General features: G+C 40.3%; 1 protein-coding gene across 2 annotated transcripts in view; it reads right to left on the bottom strand.

The window, feature by feature from the left end:
* NMD3 (NMD3 ribosome export adaptor) overlaps positions 1-12,607 on the bottom strand; it is a 33,636-nt gene extending 21,029 nt beyond the window's left edge. Inside the window, exons 1-5 of one of the 2 annotated variants that reach the window (XM_007437673.3) lie at positions 12,514-12,607; positions 10,281-10,368; positions 9,052-9,186; positions 6,811-6,907; positions 1,695-1,775 (exon numbers count right to left, since the gene is read on the bottom strand). In XM_007437673.3, coding sequence (XP_007437735.1) covers positions 1,695-1,775; positions 6,811-6,907; positions 9,052-9,186; positions 10,281-10,324 — 357 coding nt within the window. In that variant the 5' untranslated portion in view covers positions 10,325-10,368; positions 12,514-12,607. Of the gene's footprint in view, positions 1-1,694; positions 1,776-6,810; positions 6,908-9,051; positions 9,187-10,280; positions 10,369-12,449 lie in introns of both variants that reach the window. The other variant, XM_007437674.4, reaches the window with a different exon arrangement.
* Between the last annotated feature and the right edge of the window lie 5,406 nt (positions 12,608-18,013).

Genomic DNA, 18,013 nt, shown 5'->3' with positions numbered 1-18,013 from the left:
GATCTGGGGCTCCATGCAAGATCTCACCCTGTGGGGTCAAAATGATCACAAGAACAGTGAGCAAAAATCCCAGAACCACACGGGGGGACCTAGTGAATGACCTGCAGAGAGCTGGGACCAAAGTAACAAAGGCTACCATCAGTAACGCACTACGCCGCCAGGGACTCAAATCCTGCAGTGCCAGGCGTGTCCCCCTGCTTAAGCCAGTACATGTCTGGTCCCGTCTGAAGTTTGCTAGAGAGCATTTGGATGATCCAGAAGAGGATTGGGAGAATGTCACATGGTCAGATGAAACCAAAGTAGAACGTTTTGGTCTAAACTCAACTCGTTGTGTTTGGAGGAAAGCGAATGCTGAGTTGCATCCAAAGAGCACCATACCTACTGTGAAGCATGGGGGTGGAAACATCATGCTTTGGGGCTGTTTTTCTGCAAAGGGACCAGGACGACTGATCCGTGTAAAGGAAAGAATGAATGGGGCCATGTATCGTGAGATTTTGAGTTAACACCTCTTTCCATCAGCAAGGGCATTGAAGATGAAATGTGGCTGGGTCTTTCAGCATGACAATGATCCCAAACACACTGCCCGGGCAACGAAGGAGTGGCTTCGTAAGAAGCATTTCAAGGTCCTGGAGTGGCCTAGCCAATCTCCAGATCTCAACCCCATGGAAAACCTTTGGAGGGAGTTGAAAGTCCGTGTTGCCCAGCGACAGCCCCAAAACATCACTGCTCTAGAGGAGTTCTACATGGAGGAATGGGCCAAAATACCAGCAACAGTGTGTGAAAACCTTGTGAAGACTTACAGAAAACATTTGACCTCTGTCATTGCCAACAAAGGATATATAACAAGGTATTGAGATGAACTTTTGATATTGACCAAATACTTATTTTCCACCATGATTTGCAAATAAATTCTTTAAAAATCAGACAGTGTGATTTTCTGGATTTTTTCCCCCATTTTGTCTCTCATAGTTGAGGTATACCTATGATGAAAATTACAGGCCTCTCTCATCTTTTTAAGTGGGAGAACTTGCACAATTGGTGGCTGACTAAATACTTTTTTGCCCCACTGTAAAAATCTCATCAGAACAATCTGGCTTTCAGAGCTTTGTGAAACATTGACAAGATGGGGACTCATTCTACCTCACAGGCAAAGTGTTCTAAATTGCAGGGCCTTCTACCAAAAAGACACATTTCTGGGCTCTTATACACTTAATCTCATGTGAAATGACAAGCCTCTCTAAGAATGAATGCACAGAGTGGGCTAATTCTGGTCAGGAGAGACAATCCTGAGAGCATATGCATGCCAAGCCATATACGACTTTAAAGGTTAAAACCAGCATCTTGAATTGGGCTTGGAAGCTTATTAGTAACCAATGCAGAAACCTCAACATACACATCCCACTACTGAACCTACCTGCCCAATTAGCAGCTGGGCTGCTCTGTCTAGAACCAACTGCACTTCTGAGTCATGTTTAAAGGCAGCCTGATGTAGGCAGCATTATAGTAGTCCAACCTCAAAGGTTATATGCCCGAAGAAAATGTATTTAGCACAGCTATATCATTATTAGAAACTTAACAAGTCATGAACAAGAACATCCTCAAATTCCCCTGGCTAATATAATTTAGATTTCTGCTAAGGCATTCCTGTATTTCTTCACTAATTCTATCATTTGCAGTATTTTAAGTTTACTTGCCTCTTTTTGTATAGTCAGTTTGACTTTAAGTCTTTTGGAGTGAGGTTCAGTCCATACAAATCCTGCATCAATCAACCGAACCTGTTAGGAAGAAATAGTGTATGAATGCTCAAAAGGCAACACTAACAACAGAGACAGAAACATATTGATTCAGCAGTGTTAGCTTTTAATTAATGTTAACATGAGTGAAAGTACATGAAATTAAGTTTTTGTGAATTTAGAAAACACATGACAGCATGTTACATTAACCTATCCTAAATCATTTATTGTTGGTTTTGTCCATAATGGCTTTTTCTTTGAGGATCATCTCCCCATCTCTGTCACAAATGGACAAACAATACAGTACAGAGACAGCGCTGGTCATGCTTGTTGATGACCTCTGGCAGAGCTGGGATGGGTGTGGTGCATCCTTCCTAGTGCTCCTTGATCTCTCAGTGGCTTTCAATACTGTTAACCACAGTTCTTCTGGACTGGCTGAGGGTTAGGAGCAGGAGGCACTGTGTTCCAGTAGTTCACATCCTTCCTCAGTGGTTGGTTCCAGCTGATGTTGATTGGGTGGAGAGACTGTGTCCATAGCCCTGCACATGTGGGGTGCTTCAGGGCTGGATGCTCTTCCCTCTCCTGTTGCGCATCTACATAAAACCACTGGGTGAGGTCATCCACTGGTTTAGGGTTCAGTATCATCAGTAGCTGATGATACATAGCTCTACATTTCAGCCCTGAGCTGCTGTCACCCCTCCCAGGTAAACCAGACAGGAAACACAACCAGATGAACTAATTCTACTTTATTGTAAGGCTACATTAGCAGAATCCTGTAAGTCTAAAAATACAAATCTCCCGCCATCACTTTTAACAGCCTGATACATTAGGGTGGGTCCTTGTTAAGTTTCTTTCTTTGTCTGTTAAGCAGTGGCAGGCTTCTCCCCCTTTTATCTGATTGTTACCTAGGCAGCATCTCTTCCCCTCATTCCTCAAGGTTATTCCCACATACCATTACACATCAGTGCACATATGCACAGGTAAAGCTGTTGATGTATTAACCATGTCTGGAAGTTGTTTAGGTCTGGATAGGTAGGGCAGACTTCAGCTCAATCCTGACAAGACTAAGTGGCTGTGGATGTCTGGGCCTCAAGCGTTGGGGATTGTTACCATTGTTGGTCTTGGATGGGACTGCACTTCCCATTCAAGACTGGTGAGCAACTTGGTGGTCCTTCTGGGGTTCCAGGAAGCTTTGAAAAACTGGCGTTGGTCTCAGGCCTGAGGTTGATGTATCAATGTATTATTGTATTTCTGGGGCCTCCATTTTGCTTGATTTGTGTTGTTTATAAGATTGTTGTGGTCTGGGCTGTCTGTGTGGTTTAATGGTTTATCTGTTTTTATGGATTTTTCAGTTTTGTGTGCTGCCCAGAGCCAATTGGAGTTGGGCGGCTAATAAATTTGAATAAATAAACAAACTCATGTGTCAGATTCAGCCGGCCCGGCGAAGGCACCACTCAGCTTCGCCTAAGTCAATTCCGCCGGCCAGGCGCAAGCAGAGAAAAAGGGGAAGTGAAACCGCAAGCGGATGCTCTGCTGATTGGCAACAGGTGGCAGCGCTTAACTCAAAACCGCAAGCGGATACTTTGGGGGCTGCAAACAAAGGAAAGTGCAGAGGCTCAGAAGGGAAGCAATCAATGAACTCCCGGCTTTGCAGGCAAGCAGGCAAACCCAACAAAGGCAACAACAGCACAACCCATAGACTGCAATCAGAAAGACAAAAGCACCGGACTGAATCTGCCATTTGGGCGAAGGGGGATTACTGCAGTTAATCTGTAACTAAGCAACGGGTAAAAGCGCGGAACGGAGAAGCTATAAAATACCATGTAAGCTATGCCAAGCCAACCCTGGCTTTGTCTGTATTTACTTATGTTACGCTTGAGTAAACTTCTTTGCTGAACACACGTGTCACGAGAGTTTCTCTGAGATGAACAGGGTAAACCTTACAGTCATGTAGGACAGAAGCAACTAATATGCACTGTTGTAAATGTCTGCCCTAACTCTAACCATTAAGTCAACAACAAATACATCACAAACCTTCACAAAAGTGCTTTATGAAATTTGCACTTCTGCCTAGGAATGTAATAGATTGTAATGAATAACTCAAAATATTAAAGTTTGCTTATTTATATAAATATCTATTCTGTCCTATCCCAAATACTCAAAATAAACTAGATACAGTCATGTGAAAAAGAAAGTATACCCTCTTTGAGTTCTGTGGTTTTACGTATCAGGACATAATAAAAATCATCTGGTCCTTAGCAGTTCCCAAAAGTAGGTGAATACCACCTCAGATGAACAACAACACATGAGATATTACACCATGTCATCATTTATTTTACAAAAAGAAAGCCAAAATGGAGAAGCCATGTGTGAAAAACTAAGTACACCTTATGATTCAATAGCTTGTAGAACCACCTTTAGCAGTAAGAACTGAAGTAATCGTTTTCTGTATGACTTTATCAGTCTCTCACGTCATTGTGGAGGAATTTTGGCTCACTCTTCTTTACAACATTGCTTCAGTTAATTGAGGTTTGCGGGCATTTGTTTATGCACAGCTCTCTTGAGGTCCCGCTACAGCATTTCAATCGGGTTGAGGTCTGGACTTTGACTGGGCCATTGCAACACCTTGATTCTTTTCTTTTTCAGCCATTCTGTTATAGATTTGCTGGTGTGCTTGGGATCATTGTCCTGTTGCATGACCCAATGTTGGCCAAACTTTAGCTGTTGGACAGGCGGCCTCATATTTGACTCTAGAATACTTTGGTATACAGAGGAGTTCATGGTCGACTCAATGACTACAAGATGCCCAGGTCCTGTGGCTGCAAAACAAGCCCAAATCATCACCCCTCCACCACCGTGCTTGACAGCTGGTATGAGATGTTTGTGCTGATACGTGGCGCTGTGCATTATGGCCAAACATCTCCATTTTGGTCTTGTCTTTCCAAAGGAGTGTTCCAGAAGTCTTGTGATTTGTTCAGATGCAACTTGCAAACCTAAGCCATGCTGCCATGTTCTTTTTAGAGAGAAGAGGCTTTCTCCTGGCAACCCCTCCATACAAACCATACTTGTTCAGTCTTTTTCTAATTGTACTGCCATGAACTTTAACGTTTCCCCCCCCATGCTGAGGCTTGTAGAGTCTGAGATGTAACTCTTGGATTTTTTGCAATTTCTCTGAGCACTGCATGTTTTGACCTTGGGGTGAATTTGCTGGGACATCCACTCGTGGGAAGATTGGCAACTGTCTTGAATGTTTTCCACTTGTGAATAATCTCCCTCACTGTAGAATGATGGACTCTAAATTGTTTGGAAATGGCCTTATAACCCTTCCCAGATTGATGGGCAGCAATGATTGCTTCTCTAAGATCACTGCTGATGTCTTTACTCTTTGGCATTGTGTTCTCACACACCTCAATGCTCAAGACCAGCAAACTCCTAAAACTTTAGCTTTTATAGAGGTAGTCACATTTGCTGATGATCAGTTGATCAAGAGCATTTGATTAGCAGCACCTGGCTGCCACTTAGCCTCTTCATACCTATGGAAGCAGTTAGGGTGTGCTTAGTTTTTCACACATGGCTTCTCCATTTTGGCTTTCTTTTTGTAAAATAAATGATGACATGGTGAAATATCTCACGTGTTGTTGTTCATCTGAGGTTGTATTTACCTACTTTTGAGAACTGCTAAGGACCAGATGATTTTTATTATGTCCTGATACATAAAACCACAGAACTCAAAGAGGGTGTACTTCCTTTTTCACACGACTGTACATGTTATATATGGAATTAATTACAAGTTTGATCAAATAAAGTTAATATGAGAAACTCCAAAGGCAACTGGGTCACTTCGGGTGAAGAATGGCAAACTGATGCTCCGCAGATTGCAGGGAACATTATGGCCAAAAAGGCAGATGGATGCTGGATCCAGACTGCTGAAAATTCTCTCTGGATTAAGGAGAGATCTTGAGATCACACATATGTACTCTGGACAGCTTTTTTTAGTGAACAGATGGCAAAAACTGATGTTTTTGTGGTCTCTTGAGATCAGTTGGGAGTTGCGGGATTCCATCCTGCTCAGAGCTGTTAATGTAGCCTTTTATGGACTCAGAGTTTTTGTTCCTATTTTGAGCTGATAAGAAGACTTTGAAGGTTGGACACTAGAGGGCACCAGATAGCTACTTTAAAGGAAATGTTTGATCTTTGGGTCCAAGAGGTTTTTGAGCTATTTAACTCTATAATGGACTAAAAGGTGTTACTGAAGAGGAACAAGCCCCACTGAATAAAATTGAAATGGACTTTAAGGTGGATTTAAAAATTACAACTCACAAGAAAGAGATGGAAATATTGGATCTACAAATGGAATTGGATGATGACTTAAAAATTAAAAAAGATATACAAATAATAAATCAAAAGAGCGATGTGGATTATTTTCTTATATTGGAATATAAGGGATCTACTGGAGTTACTACACTGGAATTACAAAACGACTTTGATAAAGATGACAAGAATTTCGAGAGAACAGACGAAGAGTATGGGAAAGCAGATGTTAGAACTTTATTTGTGGGACTTAAAGATTGCTGGAAGAAAGAAGAAAAAATACAAAATACAAAAAAAGGAAAAAGGAAAAAAAAATCAGTTAAGGGGCTGCATCACGGTGCAACCAAGTGCCACCACATATTTGCATCCTAATTCAAAGGTATAACTTCATGAGCCTGTAGGCCTCCCAGGAAAAGGCAGAGTCCTTTATGGAGCAGCTGACAGGTTCAGATTCTGTGTTAGATTCTGAACCACCCTTGCACACTGCACACCTCTAAAAATTATGGCTGAAGAATTATTCTGATGTATAACTGACACTTTTCATGCAGTTAAGGTTTCTGTGCACATATCCAACTACATTGTTTCTGTTTTATTCTTTTTCAACCGTGTTGGTACACAGTGACTAGGAATTCTGAACTCTGAAAGTAGTAAGGTGGAAAAAGGCTGAGAGATGCTTCTAGGTACTGAAACTTGAATTTTATAAAGAGTGACTACAGTATCTAGTGTAAGTAAAATTCATACAATAATAGACGTATATAAGACTAACCTTACTAAGAGAAGCTTTAATTTTTTTAAGGCATAATGAAAGAAGTTCTCTTGATTCCAAAGCACACTGTAGCCAAGCTGCTGGTGGCTGAAGATATCTGAAATTTAAAGAAGGAAAAAAAATCAACTGAACCATAATCCCAATATTGGGGGGTGAAGGGTGGGGTTTTAAGGCAATCCCCTCCCAGCTTCAGTACTGATAACACAGGCTCATGATACTTTTATGAAACAATATGAAGAATAAATGTGTTATGTTTCAGGGTCATAGAAGTCAGCAGGATTTTTAAAATGTAGCTATGACTAATTTGTTTAATTAATTTCAATGGCACTAAAGCATAACTTATAGTACAATCTTAAAAGTTCCACTGAATTCAATAAACTTGTTTCAGGAAATTAACTATATTATTTGAATTTGAATCCAACCTATGATCTTGAAAATCAAGATATTTTTCTATGAGCAATATACCCAATACCTTATGTTTTTATCTAAAAACACACAGAATTGAGTTTAATTCACTCTAGATGAAGATAGTGATAATGATGGTAATGATTGTCATCATCGTCATCATCATCCCATCTTTCTACTTGGTTTGAGCAAATAAGACAAAGTCAGGCAATCAAGAAATGCAAATGTCAAAAACCAAAAATTCTGGACGTAAATTAAAACTAGTTATATAAAAAACTATTCCTGGAAAAACTATTCCAGGGGTGCTTGTCCATTTATGGAAATGTATCTTCTACAGCAGAAATAATTTGTGATGTTTTGAATGCAGTTTCTAATCAAAGCCAATGTAAATATTGACTAACAATTAGAAGCCTGGTGAAAGAGAGACATCTTTGCTGCTCTTTTAAAGATCAAAACATTCTTAGAATAAGTAGATATGAGTTTGTAATTGATGTATGCATAAATATATTCTAAGGTTATACACAAAAATACAGGTAGTCTTTGCTTAATGACTGCTCTGTTTAGTGACTGTTCAAAGTTACGATGGTGCTGAAAAAGTAACTTTATGACCAGTTCTTGCACTTACAACTGATGCAGTGTCCCCAAGGTCATGTGATCGAAATTTGGGCGCTTTGCAACCAGCAGGCATTTACGACTGGCACAGCATCCAGCAGTCACATGATTGCTGTTTGTGTGCTTCACAGCCAGCTTCCAACAAGCAAAGTCAATGGAGAAGCCAGCAGTAAAATAGCAAGTTGTGGTCATGTGATGTCTCACGTAATGACCTGAGGTGACTTGCTTAATGATGGAAGCAGAAGTGACCCTGTTGTGGACATGTGTTGTTGCACTTAGCCACAGAATTGCAAGTCCCAATTGTGGTAGCTAAGTGAGGACTGCCTTTACTGTTTCAGAAGTACTGCCAAACTCTGCCAAGTGTGCTATGATTCAGCAAAAGCGAAACCAAAAACACATTGGTTGTTCCAGATTTTGGTTGAAACAAAATCTGCAAGAGTATTATGGGCACAAGGCTCACCCTTCCTCTTCTACATGTCCTAGAAAGTCCAACCTGCTCTCCTATTTTCCCAGCCCATTTCTTTCCCTATCTCTCCTAAGCTGCTGCCAAAGTTGGCTTCAAGCAGAGTTACCATTCCGACCAGCTTATTCTCTCCTCTGTCAGTATTTCCAGTGTCTTCCTTTCTTTACAACCACACACTACTGTGACTTTTTCTGCTTCCAAATGAACACTTCTGCCAGAACATGAGTTTCGGTCTTCTAACCAGACCAAATATTGATGTTTTACCCTAAAAAAACTGAACTAAAAAACAAGCATTTTCAATTTGGACTCAGGCATCCTGAAACTAGCTCTTCCATGCATAGAACAGTTTGTGCACAATACAGCTACTAACTTAACTGATCTACATAACAGGTATAAACAGTGAAACATTTTAGAATTTGAGCTCACAAGCAGTAAAAAATGACTGCTGTTTTATTGCTTGACCAAGTACAGGTACTGTTGTAGTAGTAGTTACATTTAGTAAATTTCAAATCTACATCTAAGCAGAGGCAAAGCAGAAATAAGCTATAATTCTTCATCTGCACATAAAATTAAACAGACTCTGTAGTTTTCTAAGTTTGTTACATGCTGGCAAGTGGGAATGCTTGAGTAATATATAATAGAATTATTTGCAATTCCAGCCTACCAAAAAACTCCTTTAATAAAAATTAATTAAAAAAAAATCTACCTACCATAACATCCAAGCATAGCTGTTGTCTTAAAATCTAGAAAGCAGATGGTACCTTTCACATTGTTTGCAGAAATGAATAGTGACTTGTTTAGGGATTCCCTCTGTGATATCCACTTGAGTCCTTAAACAGGCTACACACATGTTGGCTGGGTTTGGCGGGATTGCAATGCCACACTGGCAGCATAAGCTATCACAAATAAAATTATCATTAAAATAAAACACACAGTTTCTTTATTAGAAAAAGGAAATAATGGAAAACAACACATAACTTTATTGTCTAGTGTCAAGAGTGCTAGACTAATATTAAGACTACGTAATTTTGATTCAGAGATTCAAGTTCAAGGCTGATTTGACTGAAGCCCTAAATCAAATCATGTTTCTGAATCAAGATAGAAGTCCAGCTGAATCACTGAATTAAACCAGATTCTCTGAATCACAACCGATTAGTACACTCTTACTGGAAACAGCTGTTTTATCATTTTGTCATTTTTTTTTAGGACAAATACTAGAATAGTGCTGGAATACTTAAGCACCTTGACATTGAAAATAAAACTGAGTGAGTAGGCAACATAAAAATCTATGTATAAATAAACAACAGTATTCTGAGGTTTAAATCTGTTCTCATATTTCAAAACTCACTTCCAGAATATTTTGGCTTTGTCCCACAAATGTTTATGCCACAGAATTTGTTTCTACTAATACTGTACTAATTTCCAAACAGCTTATATTCCCAATCATTTGATAATAGAGTCCCAATTCAAGAATGGAAATAACAGAAAGGATATTCAGAATATAAAGCCAAACCATTCATGCAGATAGACATTTGATAGATTTTGTGAAACTGTACCCCCTGCCCCCCACCCCCCATCAAAGGATTAAAGTAAGGGCTTCTTTAAGTCAACATTGACTCCTGGTGACTTTGATATGTCAATGCAATTTTCTTGGCACCAATACAAAGATAATTTGTCACTTCCTTCTTCTAAGATATTTTTTTCAATTTTGCAGTCTAGTCTACAGCTCTTGGATTTTGTGATTGTCTTCTATCCTATACTAACCAGGCATGACACTGCTTAGCTTTTTGAAATCAGTATAACACCTTGAAATAACAGAAAACTGACATATAATGGCAGAAGCAAGTTTCTCACCTGACAACTTATGTTTCCATATGCAAGGGTAGGCTGATTACACTGTTTCAAATAGGTAGTTCCTTGCATACATTTACTCCTAGGACTTCGTATTTTTCTATGTGTTTAGTTTGGCTTTCAAAGTCATGTTACTCACATGTTCCCCTGGTGAAGTGTAGTGTGCTCTCTCATATATTCCATTTTCTGTTCCACATGTGATTCTCCAAAGATACAAACACTGACACCTAGTGGAAGAAGGCCAGACCTTGGTAAATTGAGAATGATGAGGGCTAAATCTGTCACAATCTGAAATTCATAAGGTGGGAAGAAATGTGCTCCAATTTTAACCAAGAGATGGGGATTCAATGATTCCATGAAATACCAAGTGCCAAAAGAAAGATTTAAAACAACAGTAATTACAGGGCTAGTTTCAGCCAACCAATTAGAAGTTAAAATTAAAGGAAGAAATTGAGGTACAGAATCAAATGTCACAAAATATCACAATTCAGAAACAGATACCACTGCTGGGGAAGGGATGTTGGACACTAGTGTGCTTACAGAAATGCCCCATTTTTTTTCTTTTTTGAAGTGGCAAGCTAGCATTCTAGTAAATCTAGTAATTTTTCACATACTCCATAGCAGTCATTATGTGAACAGCAAACTTGCCCCAGCAGCCATTTTTTGAGAACCACCTAAAATTTGTCCGTAGAATTTCAAACATGTCCTCTGTTGCAAAATATTTATAGGAAGAAGCAATATTGGATTGTATAATAGGGCACATATATTGGAGCACAAGTGCACGGCCTGATAAGCAGCTGCAGTGCAATAGTCAGTTCTAACAGAATGTTCTACTGCAGTTACATAAAGCAACAAATTGCTAATCTGTTGCACTAGACAAGTTTTTTTGGCATACAAGACAAGGACTGCTAGTTAGAAGAAAAAACCAAGACAGGAGTTCAATATTAAGAGAGAGGAATTAAGGTTAAAGAGGAAAAACATCACAATATTTGGCATGGAAAACATGGAGATACTAGAATAAAATCTGCAGAATTAAGCTTGATTCACAGAACATACTATAATATTTAGCATGTTGTGGGAACTCAGGCCACTGCGTTAGCACATGGTGGAAACCTGGCCAGAATGTTATTTGTTTGGACATACTGTATTAAGTGAACTTAAATGAACCAGGAAGTTTTTTTGTTAATCAGGCTTAGGGTTTTCGATGTTATATGAAACACATACAAAAATACAAGGCATAAGCAAAGCATAGTAATCCAAGTGCTATTATTTGCAAAATTCCATGATGGTGCACTAGATCTCATATTGATGCCTTTTTGGGGGGGGGGTCCCTTCTAGTCAGTTTTGACTCCTGGTGTCTGCCTGGACTAGTACCTACAATTTTCTTGGCAAGGTTTTGGAAGCGGTTTGCCACTGCCTCCTTCCTAGGGTTGAGAGTGACTGGCACAAGGTCACCCATCTGGCTTTGTGCTCAAGGCGGGACTAGAACTCACGGTCTCCCGGTTTCTAGCCTGGTGCCTTAAACACTACACCAAACTGGCTTTCCTTCCATTAAGGGGTTTATATATCATACCCTAAATTGTATACCCTCTAGTGCCAGATGACTGGAAACAGCAGATAGTTTTTCAGACTTTTTTAGCACTACCTAGAGATGCCTGGAACTGAGCCCAGCTATCTGAGGCCGTCAGTTCTATGAAGCAGCTTTCCCCCCAAGATTACTCATTTCACCTGGCTCATAACTGCCCAAAGTTATGCACAAGCAGAACCCAACCTAAGTGCCACAGTCGGGTGGTCATTAATTCGGGATTCGGGTTTTTTTTAGCTCAATGGCAAAGCAGGCAGAAATAGTTTTTCCCTCTGTATAACAAGGCCATTTCTCATATCTATGGGGCAAAAAACAAAAAACCCAGATGTGAGGCTGGGGTTTTTAAACTGTTAAGCAGCGTTTCTCCACCGTGGCTATTTTAAGATGGGCGGACTTCAACTTCCAGAATTCCCCAGCATGCTGGCTGAGGAATTCTGGGAGTTGAAGTCCGCCCATCTTAAAACGGCCGAGGTGGACAAACACTGTTGTAAGGCATAGAGATGATCCTCTCAGAGAGCGCTCTTGCTACGCCCACCCTCTCCATCTTCTCCTGGGCACAGACTCTGGGTTCAGCTCCGACGCCACCGGGGGCTGGACGAGGGGAAGGGGTCGAAGCCAGCCTGCAGAAGTCACCTCCAACGGCACGTGGCAGCTGAGCTGTCGAGGGGACGCCAGCCAACGGCCAAGCTGGCAGGAGCCCTCTCCAATCCCTGCCCTGCTCACCCGCGCGTTCCGTCGCAGCCCGCAGACCAACCGGTCGCGCTCTCGCGTCCTCGGTCTTACTCACTCTCTTTCACGAGCAGCGGCCCACCGCTCACTCCAGGTCCGAGAAAAACGACGCAACTCTCGCGAGAACGCCTGTCATTCTATTTCCTCGCCTCAAAAAGAGGAAGTAAAAGGGTAGGAGTATCGTCACTTCCGGTTTCTTTTGACTCGTAGCATGGTGGGACAGCGTCCTTTCTAGGCAGGCAGACCTTTATCGCCACGCACAGAACTCGCGGGTTCTATCTCATTGTTCACTGGGGAACCGAAAGTGTTGGGTTGGGTTGTTTTCCGTGAGATAGCTTTTACCGAGTTTAAAAAGAAAGCTTGTGAAAACGCAATGCGTGGGCAAAAGCGTTACGTAAAAATGATGAAACGGCAAAGAAACACGGCTTTCTCTCTTGGGGTCTGTCTGCTTCACGTTTGAACGGGTAGCATCCTGTGGAGCATGGGGATCCAGCAGTCCTTGGCAGTCACTTAAAATAATGAGAAAACCCCGCTGGATATCAGATTAAAAAATCAACGTGGGAAATAATATTTAGGTTTTGTAACACTAGATTTGAAATATCAGTTTGAGGAAAGAATGTCACTGATTGCTACAAAAATTAATTCAACTGACTTTGCTTAACCCTGAATGCGTTTTCAGATTTCACTTTCCACAGATACCGGATGTGGTTCACAACCTGTTTGTAGCGGCAGGGCTGAACCCCTAGTCTTAAAAATATGCAGGAAATGAAATTGAACATGGCACAGTTCTTAGCTAATTTTTTCCTATTCCTCTAGAGGACAGAGGTCTTTTGCATCTGATTTTAGCCTCTTTGGCTTCTCTCTAGTGCAGCCTGAAGCTCCCTAATTCCTTAAGCCCACTAACTCCAGTACATAAGTGTCAAGTCATTTTTGACTCCTAGCAACCACATAGATAGACATGTGTATGAACTAGCTGGAAAAGCAGCCCTTTTTTGAATTTCAACTCCTTCCACTTTGGCTATAGGGATGGCCTGATGTTCTGTCTAGGCTCTCCATCTGCCACTATTTGATAACCATAACACTTAACACTACTTCCTTCTCTCTCACACAGCTGCACTCTTAGCATACTCAAGCTACTATTTCTTTGTCAATAATAACTTATTTTATCCATCTCTCACAGGTGTACATGTAGCTTGTAAACAGAACATTGCTAAAACTAACGCCTTGGGTAAACCTCCCTCTATTTATCCCCCCTCCCCTTATTGCCTGGCGTCCTGACTCCTCTTCACCTGTTGTTGACCTCTCTCCTTCCTCCCCGAGCTTCTTCCTGGTTCTTTGGGCCCCAGCTGCCTGGCCGGCAATCAAGCCAGTCTAAATTGCCCATATATGGTTAAGCTGCTTCCCAACTCCCCTTATAACCATTAACAGCCCCCCCCCCTTAGTTACAAGTGGCAGAAACAAATCAATCCAACTCCCAACCAATGCAATACAATGGAAAACAACAACAGTTGGGTGATGCAGGTTCTGACACTCTTAAGTACACAGAAGAATGCTTAAAACAATGGTGGACTCCTCTCTGGAGACTTTCAAATACATCTCATTTATCATACATATTTTAGTGGATTCCTGCACTGAGCAAAGGATTGGATTAGATGATTTATATCGTTTGTATCGTTGCACTTTACCTCTTCTATGATTTTAGATGGCCTGAGCGAAATTGTAATATAAATGATTCCAACAGGTGGCAGAAGAGTGTTGTTTGAGTAAACAAGCCTACAGTAATACTTTAGGCTGAACAGAGTGTTTTCTCAGCTACTGACAATATGAGTTCTTTTTACTTATACACTGTAAAGGTGTATGATTGCAAACCTTGATCATATCTGCTCATTCACATATGCTATAGAAGTCATTCCTAATGACCTACAGATTCTTTTGAATAATGCTTCTAGGGACATTAAACCAAATTATTTGTACAACTCAGGATGGACGCAGATGATCTGAATCAACCTCTCTTTTCTATTAGGAGACATAGAGGTATTTTAAATGTTGATAGTTCCTGAACCATGTTGAAAATGTGCTACAGAGTAACATTGATGTGTTGTGGTGTGGTGATTTACAGTTGGTGGTCACCTTTGTGAAGAACAGGGATCAGGGTGGACTTAGGAAGTTAAGCACTGTGCTCTTTGCCCAGATCCTGGAAAAAAAAATATGGCATCTGATTTCATCATGCAGCAAGGCAAATGCAAACGCTCACAGTATGTTTTTTAAGGGGGGGAGGTACGTCTAAATATTTATAGAAACTGTAAATCAGTTGGACTATAAAGAAGGGGGAAGTTAGAAATAAAACACATACCTACTTTTTCCAAGCAGCTCCCTCCCTCCCTCCCTCTTCTCTTTTTTAACATTTGTAAATAGCAATACAATGAATTAATATTAAGTATTAAGCTCAAATACCATAAAGAAGGCTGAGCGCCAAAGAATTGATGCCTTTGAACTGTGGTGCTGGAGAAGACTCTTGAGAGTCCCCTGGACTGCTAGGAGGTCAAACCAGTCAATCTTAAAGGAAATCAACCCTGATTGCTCATTGGAAGGATCGATAATGAAGCTCAAGCTCAGATACTTTGGTCACCTAATGCGAAGAGAGGAGTCTTTGGAAAAGACCCTGATGGTGGGAAAGATTGAAGGCAAAAGGAGAAGAGGACAGCAGAGGATGAGATGGTTAGATAGCATCACTGAAGCAATGAGCATGAAACTGAGCAAACCCGGGGAAGCAGTGAAGGACAGGAAGGCTTGGCGCAATATGGTTCATGGGGTCACGAAGAGTCGGACACGACTTAACGACTGAACAACAACATTAAGCTCAAAGCTTATAGTATAAAACAATCAATGCACTTTGCAACTGTTTATCAATGTTATACTTAGCATTAATTGTACAATTTAAACACCTCATGTTCATTCACACTTTAGAAATTATATTTAACACTGATATAAACTTTCCCCCCTCATCTTTAAAGGTACGATTTATCTAATCATCGTAGCGTTAACGGTTTCTAGTTTCTGTTGCGTAAATACCACTGTACTCAGCTATCATCCATATTCTATAATGTATTATTCACCTTTTATAATTTAATCAAACAATTAATTTGGGGGAAAAATCTATGGGGTTCTGTACAATCATGCTAGAGTTAATGAAGAGTATCTCATGCAGCATCTAGGGACACAAATGGGATGGCACACTGGCAACTGATGCATCCTTGAAGCAATGTTTAGTTGAGAAGCTTCCAACTCTCTTGAACCCACAAGATGTTCTTTTTTAGGTGGAAGAACAAATGCTACATGCCTGTCCTACAAGCTAAAACCTGGGGAACACATATTACAAAATTAGTATACACTATTACTACTAACATGTGTTTTGAAAAGAGTCTAGTGCTGTTTCACATGAGCAATGAATGTGTTAAAAGGAGCCCTGCTCCTTTCAGTAGAAGCTGACACTCTTCCACTGATTTTTTATCAGGACTAGCCTTGTGTTTCTTTCAAACACCATTAAAATCAATGACAATTGTGTGCAAAGGAGAATAGCTCATTTTGAATGGGGATATTGTCATACAACAAGCTGAGCTAAGCTGTAGTCAAACTGCTCAGAAACATATATTGCTCTCAGAATATCAGTATGATGTTGCAAGAGCCAAGCTGCTTAGGATCTGACCCAGATCGGTGCTGACTGTTTTAAAGTCTGTTAACATAGTGATTTTGTTTGACTAAAACCATCATCACTTTCCTCATCGTTTGATTAAAACCTTCAACCTGGGTCAGGCTGCCATGGCACTGTCAGTAAAATTGTTTCACAAGCATTTGTTTGTGTCAGGTTGTTAGAAAATGCCTGAAAAGGCCCAACATAACTGCTGTGTTTTGGAAAGAATCGTGGCAGAAGAAGCCATGGTTCATTTAATAAACCACAATCAACTAATTTCACACAACATGCTTAAGCTATAACCTATGATTCAGAAAATATGGTTGGGTCTGCATAATACCATACTAATGCATGAAGCTTGTTAGCATCTTGATGTGTTCTGCTTGCCCAACTCCAGATTGTGGGCCTTTTGATGCCTGTATCCATGGACTTCTTGGACTACAATGAAGCCTAAGGTTCTGTTAATTATTCATTTTAGTTAGTTCTTATTTGAATCCACATAAAATTAGGGCTAGGGGTAGGGTTAAGTTAATCATTCACTCTCAGGTTGACTGGTAGCTGTTTCTTGATGGGATTAGGTTAAACATGTCATATCTCGTAGGTGTCATGACTTTGTGATACTTTCTCACATATGAAGAACTGCACTATGATACATATTATAGGGCTATCAGATCTGGGGTGCAGAAATTCAGATGACCTTTAGATGGTAGCAAAATGTTAAAATTGTCTATATCTCTTTGCTGTCCACCTCAAGGTTGTCCATGTTTTTGAGGTTCAGGTCTGGTAGCCATAATCCATTAAAGTTTATGCAGTAATACATTGGTTAGTCTTTAAGATGTGATGGAACTCTTGTTGGAGATCTGAATACTATACAGCAGAAGCCCTTGTTAAAAGGCATTTAAATACCTTAATTTAAATTAATTTAAATACCTTAAATACCTTAAATAATAAGGTAGTTTTATTAAGACATACATAGGATAGGAAAACCTCACTTCTATTTAAATTGCATCATGAAGAAAGAAAAAGACAGGAAATTCCCTAGTCTCTTACTCACAGAGACTCATTGAAGTAACAATAGGCCAAGTGAGAGAGAGTCAGGGACAGTGTGCAAAGAATCTTTCCTTTACCTATTTCTTGCCATTTGCCCTAGTGATCCAAAGGCATGTAGTTTCAAAGAGATGATGCAATCTCCAAGAACTCTGTATTCTTTTTAAAACTAAACAAGGAAGAAAAAAGGCTGTGGGAAGACACACCTAGAAATGTGTTTACTTGAGGTCATGCAATCAGATTAAAACAAAAATGAAACAGAAATGTTTAACTTTCATATCTCTTGCTCCTTCAGGTTGCATAGAACATGAGGTAAGAATATTAACTTGAATCAATAAGAAATGTTCATCATACATGTTCCAGTATGCAAAGTAACTGTGTTGTGAGATTCCTTTAAAGACTCACATAATTGTAATGCATCAGCCTTGGATTATCTGGATCATGAATCAACTGAGGGAGGGCATAATTTAGCTGGCTATTGCAGCCAAGAACAAAAACTTATAAAACAGGTGTGGTGGACCCTGTTTCCTACACTGACATGGATCCCACTAAAATCTGGCTGCTGTTTTGGATTGAAAGCAGTATGATAGTTTACTTATCAGACAAGGGAAATGGAGTTTCCAAGATGATTTATACTTTGCTTTCTAAGCCTACTTGTTTTCCACTGAGATTGGCTGTGCCTTTGGTTTTGTCAGTGTCTTTCCTGGCAAGGCAGCTGCCATAGAAAGGTTTAAGGCAGGTGTAAGACCCTTTGTGGCTCCCAAGGGCCACATAGAGTTTTCACATCAGAGATCAGAGGGTCATGCATATGCACCCATTC

This window comes from Python bivittatus, unplaced genomic scaffold, assembly GCF_059951505.1.
Source record: "Python bivittatus isolate LINGU-HERP-01145 unplaced genomic scaffold, Pbiv_v1 ctg000980_np1212, whole genome shotgun sequence".
In the NCBI taxonomy this organism is placed as follows: domain Eukaryota; kingdom Metazoa; phylum Chordata; class Lepidosauria; order Squamata; family Pythonidae; genus Python; species Python bivittatus.
Note: the sequence above shows the minus strand (reverse complement) of the source record. Positions and strands in the feature narration are given on the sequence as shown.